At 32.6% G+C, this 10000-nt stretch overlaps 1 protein-coding gene across 1 annotated transcript in view; it reads left to right on the top strand.

Annotated features, from left to right (window-relative positions):
• Positions 1-10000, top strand: part of LOC137615463 (galactoside alpha-(1,2)-fucosyltransferase 2-like) — a 43714-nt gene that overhangs the window by 31257 nt on the left and 2457 nt on the right. Inside the window, exons 6-8 of the mRNA XM_068345352.1 lie at positions 2274-2359; positions 5494-5586; positions 6945-7101. Of these exons, the coding sequence (XP_068201453.1) occupies positions 2274-2359; positions 5494-5586; positions 6945-7101 (336 nt within the window). The remainder of the gene's footprint in view (positions 1-2273; positions 2360-5493; positions 5587-6944; positions 7102-10000) is intronic.

The following is a 10000-nucleotide window of genomic DNA, read 5'->3' as shown; positions in this document are numbered from 1 at the left end:
GTTTAGTGTAATAAAAAAAATTATAGTTTGAGGATCATGAATTGCATATTAAATTAAATAAGTTTAGGGTAATAAAGAAAAATTATAGTTTGAGAATCATGAATTGGATATAAAATGACATAAGTTAAGTGAAATAAAGAAAAATTACAATATAATGGTCATGAATTGGATACCAAAGAGATGGCAGTGTGAAGAAGTTACTGTCACTATACTCAATATTTTTAATGAGGCGCATTTGCACCGACTCGCAGCGGTGTGCCTTTTTAGCTCGGAAACGTTTCCTGCTCTCTGATTGGTTAGACTTATCTTGTCTAACCAATCAGCGACCAGGAAACTCTTCCGAGCGAAATGGGCACAACTGCAAGTCGGTGCAAATCTGCCTCACCAAAAAATTGACTCTAGTGGGCGAAGTTAGAAAGACAGCAGGGTGTATACAAAAGACTTGAAAGAGAAGAGGGATGTGTTCTTGAAAGCCAATGTTGGATTGTTTCAAGGGATGCGTGAGTCAGCTCACCTCAGAGGAATCAGCTTGTGTTTTGACTGAAAATTGAAGAAAGGCTTAAAATCATTTGAGTAATTTTTTTTTTTTTTTTTTTTTTTTTTTTTTTTTTTTTTTTTTGAGCGAATGTTTTTATGTTGAGCAGGCTAACGTAATTCTTTGATTGGTGTTTTGATTGAAAATTGAAGAAATGTTTGAAATCATTTGAGAGTATTCTTTTTTATATATAGTGTGTATGGAATAAAAACTACTAAAAGGATTAAAGAAAAGTGTTGAAATGGTTTTGTGTACTTAAGAATAGATCAAATTTTGAGCGAATGTTATTATGTTGAACAAGCTGACATAAGTAATTTTATAGTTTACATATGAAATATCTGTTTTGGTGTTGTTGCTGTTTTTTTAGATGTTTTATTTTGGTTGTTCATTACTTCTGATATCGTTTATTCATTTCCTTATTTCCTTTCCTCACTGGGCTATTTTTCCCTGTTGGAGCACTTGGGCTTGTAATATCCTGCTTTTTCAACTAGGGTTGTAGCTTAGCTAATAATAATAATAATAACAATAATAATAATAAAAATGGTATGCTAATTTTCCCTGTTGGAGCCCTTGGGCTTATAGCATCCTGCTTTTCCAACTAGGGTTGATGCTTAGGTTATAATAATAATAATAATAATAATAATAATAATAATAGTATGCTAATTTTCCCTGTTGGAGCACTTGGGCTTGTAATATCCTGCTTTTTCAACTAGGGTTGTAGCTTAGCTAATAATAATAATAATAGCAATAATAATAATAATATTATTATTATTATTATTATATTGTGGTCTTGAATATGAGTTCATGATGGAAGACGGTAATTAGGCGAAATTATTATTATTATTATTATTATTATTATTATTATTATTACTAGCCAACCTACAACCCCAGTTGGAAAAGCAAGATGCTATAAGCCCAAGGGCTCCAATAGGGAAAAAATAGCCCAGTGAGGAAAGGAAATTGAGAAATGGAAAAGGCACTGTATTGTAAACATAAGAATAAATGTATCACAGATGTTCCTTATTTTGTAAGAGTATTTGACGTGCTGCTGAGAGAGCTTTTTGAAACACTTACCGAGGGAAACTGTTTTTGTTTATGTATGTAAAACCATTCGTCAACATTCATCTCTGTATGGTTGTATATAGTGTGAATGTTTGTATGTTCATTTGTCATTGTTCGTATGAATGTGCATGTTTGTGTACATATTACAGCACATTATAAATGTTTATCAGCAACTCTATTTACACTTCAAGTTAAAGCAAACATTAAAAGGGGCATTTTCCTTCTGCATCTACACTAATAAAAAAAAGAATCTGTAATTTTAATCGGAAATTCTTTGTAAAAAAAAAAATTCTGTTCTTAGCCGTATTTCAGTAAAATACAGGCGACCGTATTTTTACCTTAATTTGTTTTTATCTTTTGATGGTTGGTGACCATAATATAACTCATTTACGTCAATATATCCGTTTTTAAAACGGTAAAAATCCTGGAATAAATTTTTCCAGGTATTTACCGTTTTTTTAATGCAAATTTTCAACAATGCAGGGTTTAAAAACACAATTTTTCGTACCCTGAACATTACAATTTTCTTGCACAATTAAATGATTTGAATAGATATTATCTGTGTTTTCAGGATACCCAATAGAGATACAGTTTAAAAACACACAATTTCTCGTACCTTGAACATTACAATTTTCTTGCACAATTAAATTTGAAGAGATATTATCTGTGTTTTCAGGATACCCAATAGAGATACAGCTGTTCCATGCATATTCCTGTGATATTAAGAAAGAATTTACATTTGCACCAGACATACAAGAAAAGGTGAGGACCAGCATGGGGAAGTAACCATGAAGTTAAAAAGCTGTTTAGTGAAGTGACTCCTCGCATGAATGTGTTTGTGGGCTGTGAGGGCTTATGTATGATTGGAAAACAAAAGTATGATCTAAAAAAACGTGTAATGTATACCTATCTTCCATGAGGGATTATGTATGATTGGAAAACAAAAGTATGATCTAAAAATATGTATAATGTATATCTATCTTCCCTGGGGGATTATGTATGATTGGAAAACAAACGTATGATCTAAAAATATGTATAATGTCGTATGGATATCTTCCCTGAGGGATTATGTATGATTGGAAAAAAACGTATGATCTATGTTTAATATATGCCTATCTTCCCTGAGGGATTATGTATGATTGGGAAATAAAATCCCCCAAATATGTATAATGTATGCATAGCTTCATTGAGGGATTATGTATGATTGGAAAATAAAATCCCCTAAATATGTATAATGTATGTATATCTTCCCTGGGGGATTATGTATGATTGGAAAAACTTATGATCTCAAAATATGTTTAATGTTTACCTATCTTCCATGAGGGATTATGTATGATTGGAAAAACGTATGATCTCAAAATATGTTTTAATCTCGTATGTATATCTTCAATGAGGGATTATTTATGATTGGAAAATAAAATCCCCCAAATATGTATAATGTATGCATAGCTTCAATGAGGGATTATGTATCATTGAAAAAAAAAAGATCCCACAAATATGTATAATGTCGTATGCATATCTTCAATGAGGGATTATGTATGATTGGAAAATGAGTATGATCTTAAAATATGTTTAATTTCGTATACAGGTCGTCCCTGAGGAGTTATGTATGATCTAAAAATATGTATAATGTATACGTATCTTCCCTGGAGGATTATGTATGATTGGAAAAACGTATGATCTCAAAATACGTTTAATTTCGTATACATATCTTCCCTGGGGGATTATGTATGATTGGAAAAAAACGTATGATCTCAAAATATATTTAATTTCGTATGCATATCTTCTCTGAGTGTTTATGTATGATTGGAAAAACGTATGATCTCAAAATTTGTTTAATATGGCATACATATACCACAACCTTGCATAACCTAAGCTAATCTTTGGCACTGCATCCCTATAATATCAAGATCTAGTCCTTTTGGCCGGGAGCACACTAGCGACTCTGTGGCGCCACAAAGCCACGCCACGCCTGTGGCGGGGATGAGCGACAGAGAGCCACAGTCGCTTGCCACAGTCGCTAGTTTGCGCGTCAAAACTTGAAAACAATGGAAACCTATGGGAGACCACATCCCCGCCACACAATGCTGTGGCTTTGTGGCGCCACAAAGTCACGCCACGCCTGTGGCGGGGATGAGCGGCAGAGAGCCACAGTCGCTTGCCACAGCCGCTAGTTTGCGCGGCAAAATTTGAAAACAATGGAAACCTATGGGAGACCACATCCCCGCCACACAATGCTGTGGCTTTGTGGCGCCACAAAGTCACGCCACGCCTGTGGCGGGGATGAGCGACAGAGAGCCACAGTCGCTAGTTTGCGCGGCAAAACTTGGAAACCTATGGGAGACCACATCCCCGCCACACGAAGCTGTGGCTTTGTGGCGCCACAGGAAGCTGTGGCTTTGTGGCACCACAGAGTCGCTAGTGTGCTCCCGGCCTTACTCTGTAGACCTTGCTGTATTCTGATCGTGGGCTATTTCTCTCGACCCCCTACTCAGACCTTTTCAGACTTTAACTATAGAGTGAACTACCTTAAGTTTCCTGAAATTCTGGTCCCCATAGGATTACTCACTCACCCCCCCCCCTACCTCATACGTACCTCACATTACTTACTTGTTTACTTGTTTTGGGTTTAAATCCAACCCTCCACTGAAGTCGAGTGAACTACTCTGTGAGTTTCAAGTATATTTGCCAGATCAATCGTGTAAATTTCAAACAGGAGAGGACCTAGTACACTGCCTTGAGGCACCCCTTCGGTTAGTTTTCTTGTCTCAGATTCAACATTTGATATTACTACTTAAACTTTGCGGTTTTCAAGATAACTCACAAACCAGTCATATGCTCGTTCTGCGATGCCCACAGCTTTAAGGTCTTCCATCAGATATGAATGTTCTACAGTATCAAATGCTGCATTTAAATCAATTAATGATGAGTGTCTTGTAATCCGGAAAAAATGTAAGATGAGATAGTGATATATATACATATTGTGAATAGATATATAAAAATGAATGTATGTGAATGTAGAAACAGGTGACTAGGAGGAAATATTGGATTTGAAAGCTGGGTACGATTTGAAGTTGATTACTGCTTCTAACAATGCAAGTGACATACTGTATCTTTTACGAAAATAGAATGGTGTTCAGTTAGGTAAATGATTAACCCAGTGACCTTTTGATCGTTTTTTTTTTTTTTTTTTTAGGAGACATCAAATGTCACTTTTATTTATTAGTGATTAATGCGATACTAGATACGAAATATATTTGGAGAGAGAGAGAGAGAGAGAGAGAGAGAAAGAGAGAGAGTGTGTGTGTGTGAGTCAGTCAATCTGGGTTTGTTTGTATATCAGAGCGAACAGACAGAAGAAATTATCTTTATTTTTTAACGTTATTAATAATGATTTATTGTGAATATTTTACAAAAATTGCATATAGTATATAAAATATATATTTATATATATTTATATATATATATATATATATATATATATATATATATATATGTATATATATATACTGTATATATATATATATATATATATATCTATATATATATATGTATATAGATATATATATATATATATATATATATATATATATATATATATATATATATTTATTTTATATATATATATATAATTATATATATATATATTTTATATATATATATTTTATATATATACAGTATATTTACATATATATATATATATATATATATATATATATATATATATATATATATATATATATATATATAAATACAACGTCCAATTTGATTATAGTCATGACTCTTAAATATCAACTTTTAAAATACCTTGACTTATATAACATTTAATAATATAAAATTTGATATTTAGCCATTCTTCAAAAGAAAATCAAAAGTATTCATTTTATTTTTTACAGGTTCATAAGTTTTGGTCTTCGAAAGGCTTCGATGAAACTTCGACCTTCGTCGGCGTTCACATAAGACGAAAGGATTACCTTAAATATGTCAACGTAAGTGTTTTAAAGGTTTTAAAGGTTTTAAGGTTTTAAAGGTTTTAAGGTTTAAAGGCCGCTCATGAATGGCAGAGGCAATGGACAGTGACATTGCCCTAGCAAGCAAGATGATGCCGTAGAGACTGATCATATATTTAAGGGTAGAAGAGACTCTTTTTAGCTATGGTCAGCAGCTCTTCTAAGAGAAGGATACTCCAAAATCATACCATTGTTCTTGACGTGCAAACATTCGACTTGAAAAATATTCGACTTGAAATGACATTCGACTTTAAAGACATTCGACTTAAAAAATATTCTACTTAAAGAACATTCGACTGAAGAAACTTTCGACTGAAAAATATTCGACTTGAAAAACATTCGACTTGAAAAACATTCGACTTTAAAGACATTCGACTGAAAAAACATTCGACTGAAAAAACATTCGACTTAAAAGACATTCGACTGAAAAGACATTCGACTGAAAAAAACATTCGACTTAAAAAAACATTCTACTTAAAAAACATTCGACCTAAAAAACATTCGACTTAAAAGACATTCGACTGAAAAAACATTCGACTTAAAAGACATTCGACTAAAAAGACATTCGACTTGAAAGACATTCGACTGAAAAAACATTCGACTGAAAAGACATTCGACTTGAAAGACATTCGACTGAAAAAACATTTGACTGAAAAGACATTCGACTTAAAAGACATTCGACTTAAAAAAACATTCGACCTAAACGACATTCGACTTAAAAGACATTCGACTTAAAAAATATTCGACTTAAAAGACATTCGACTTAAAAAATATTCGACTTAAAAGACATTCGACTGAAAAAACATTCGACTAAAAAAACATTCGACTTAGAAGACATTCGACTTATAAAATATTCGACTTAAAAGACATTCGACTGAAAAAACTTTAGACTTGCAAAAATTCAGATAAAAAAAATCCAACTGAAATATGAATATCAGACATTGTATCAAAAGTTTGTATACTATCATAAGATGAAGAAATACTTCAATAAAACAATATTTATATCATTTAATAAGGTAAGCAAAATGACATTTGTAATAACCTGATATTTATTTCACATGAAACCGAAATATAATAATTTTCCAGTTAAGAAGATATTCTTTTCCAGTTCCAGCACTTTGCTGACTTGCCTCCCAAATTTATAAATCCAATCTAATCCCAATAAAATGTATGAATCGTTATGAATTACTTAGGTACATTAAAAATACTTTGAAAATATTTTATAGTGAGCCTAAAATTTAAACGGTAAAATTTTAAAGCATCTTCCCGTTTTCTTTTCAGGGTAGAGGGAAATTTAAACGGTAAAAATCTAAAGCATATTCCCGTTCTCTTTTCAGGGTAGAGGGGAAACTATGCCAAACGAAACCTACTACAAAAATGCAATGGATTTCTACAGAATGAGATTTCCTAAAGTCGATTTTATCGTTGGATCGGATGACACGAAGTACATCAAACAAGTTTTCAAAAAAGACAAAGATGTCACCTTTGTTCCAGGTAAATATTTGTGCTTATTTTAATGGTTTTTAATTTAAATTGATACAATTAAGGTACACCCGATTTCGCTTCTTGTTTTTTATTTTTATAATTTTTGTATGATAGATCCAATTTTGAAGTTGTTATCGTTTTTAAAATATTTCATTTTGATATTTTGATTGTTTATTACTTCTCTTTTAGTTTATTTATTTCCTTATTTCCTTTCCTCGCAGGGCTATTTTCCCCCTTTGGAGCCCTTGGGCTTATAGCATCCTGCTTTTAGATCTAGGGTTATAGCTTAGCATGTAATAATAATAATAATAATAATAATAATAATAATAATAATAATAATAATAAGGATGATGATGATGATGATGATGATGATGAGTAATAATAATAATAATAATAATAATGATGATGAGTAGTAGTAGTAATAATAATAATAATAATAATAATAATAATAATAATAATAATTAATAATTGATAATAATTAATTATTAATAATAATAATAATAATAATAATAATAATAATGATAATAATAATAATAATGTCTATTGGGGACTTGTATTTCATAAACAGATGTATGCACACACACACTGAAGTTCTGTAAATTGTTTATACAGAAAACTCATCTCATTTACTTGATTACTGTACAAACTTTAGGGTTTATTCAATCGGTCATTCAACTGTTCCAATACCTCGTTTCCTCTAATTAATATTGAACGTATTCAGTATGTCAAAGTGAATGTCAAAATTGTGTACATTATCGAAAAAAAAAATTCTCTTTTTATTTGTTATGGTAAACAAGATATCATGTCTACTTGTCATAAATGTTTACATCGTTTCTATAAGAGATAATTACTCGATCATTTTATTTGTTTAGTTGTTCAAATATTCTACCTTTGGTACTGAGAACTATAGTCCATTTCTTTTATCGAGACAGATTTGCACCGACTCGCAGCGGTGCCCTTTTAGCTCGGAAAAGTTTCCTGATCGCTGATTGGTTAGAATTATCTTGTCCAACCAATCAGCGACCCGGAAACTTTTCCGAGCTAAAAGGGCACCGCTGCGAGTCGGTGCAAATATGCATCGCTAAAAGAAATTGACTATAGTAGCTTCAGTTAAACTCCCGATTCAAAACCATAGGCCAACTGTATTATTATTATTATTATTATTATTATTATTATTATTATAACTTACTAAGCTACAACCCGAGTTGGAGAAGCTCGATGCTATGAGCCCCGGGGGCCCAACAGGGAATATAGCCCAGTGAGGAAAGGAAACAGGGAAAATAAAATATTTTAAGAACAGTAACATTATAATAAATATTTCCTATATAAACTCTAAAAACTTTTAACAAAACGAGAGGAAGAGAAATTAGATAGAATAGTGTGCCCGAGTGTACCCTCAAGCAAGAGAACTCTAACCCAAGATAGTGGAAGACCATGGTACAGAGGCTATGGCACTACCCAAGTAAAATATTTTAAGAACAGTAACAACATTACAATAAATATTTCCTATATAAACTCTAAAAACTTTTAACAAAACTAGTGGATGAGAAATTAGATAGAATAGTGTGCCCGAGTGTACCCTCAAGCAAGAGAACTCTAACCCAAGATAGTGGAAGATCATGGTACAGAGGCTATGGCACTATCCTAGACTAGAGAACAATGGTTTGATTTTGGAGTGTCCTTCTCCTGGAAGAACTGCTTACCATAGCTAAAGAGTCTCTTCTACCCTTACCAAGAGGAAAGTAGCTACAGAACAATTAGTTCTGCAGTTGATTACTTTGACAGGGAAAAGTAGCCTGTGAGTCTAAACCTCGACGGGCTATAGAATAAGCCTAGTCCTTTAAAATCAAACCATTGTTCTCTAGTCTTGAGTAGTGCCATAGCCTCTGTACCTTGGTCTTTTGCTGTCTTGAGATAGTTATCTTGTTTGATGGTACACTCAGACACAATATTTTATCTTATTTCCCTTCATATTTATAATATGAAAATCTATTTGAATGTTGTTACTAGTCTTGAAATATTTAATTTTGGTTGGTTATTACTTCTCGTAGTTTATTTATTTCTTTTCATCGCTGCTATTTTTCCCTGTTGTAACCCTTGGGCTTATAGCACCGTGCTTTTCCAACTAGGGGTGTACCTAGTAAAGGCGATAATAATAGTAATATTCACCCAGACAAGCAAAAGTGCAGTCTAACTCAAGGATGTCTTTCACCTTGACAAACAAATCCCCAGTGTTTATAGGTCTAACTCTCGCACGTCATTTCAATCAACAGACCAATCCCCAATATTTATAGGTCTAACTTTCGCACATTATTCCAATCAACAGACCAATCCCCAATATTTATAGGTAATTCTTGCACATTATTCCAATAAGAGGCAAATCCCCAATATTTATAGGTAATTCTTGCACATTATTCCAATCAAGAGGCGAAACCCCAATATTTATAGGTCTAACTCGTGCACATTATTCCAATCAACAGATAAATCCCCAATATTTATAGGTAATTCTTGCACATTATTCCAATCAAGAGGCGAAACCCCAATATTTATAGGTCTAACTCGTGCACATTATTCCAATCAACAGATAAATCCCCAATATTTATAGGTAATTCTTGCACATTATTCCAATCAAGAGGCGAAACCCCAATATTTATAGGTCTAACTCGTGCACATTATTCCAATCAACAGATAAATCCCCAATATTTATAGGTAATTCTTGCACATTATTCCAATCAAGAGGCGAAACCCCAATATTTATAGGTCTAACTCGTGCACATTATTCCAATCAACAGATAAATCCCCAATATTTATAGGTAATTCTTGCACATTATTCCAATCAAGAGGCGAAACCCCAATATTTATAGGTCTAACTCGTGCACATTATTCCAATCAACAGATAAATCCCCAA

The sequence above is a fragment of the Palaemon carinicauda genome, chromosome 21 (assembly GCF_036898095.1).
Source record: "Palaemon carinicauda isolate YSFRI2023 chromosome 21, ASM3689809v2, whole genome shotgun sequence".
NCBI classification, from domain to species: domain Eukaryota; kingdom Metazoa; phylum Arthropoda; class Malacostraca; order Decapoda; family Palaemonidae; genus Palaemon; species Palaemon carinicauda.
The sequence above is the reverse complement of the archived record's forward strand: the minus strand, read 5'-3'. Positions and strand labels throughout refer to the sequence as shown.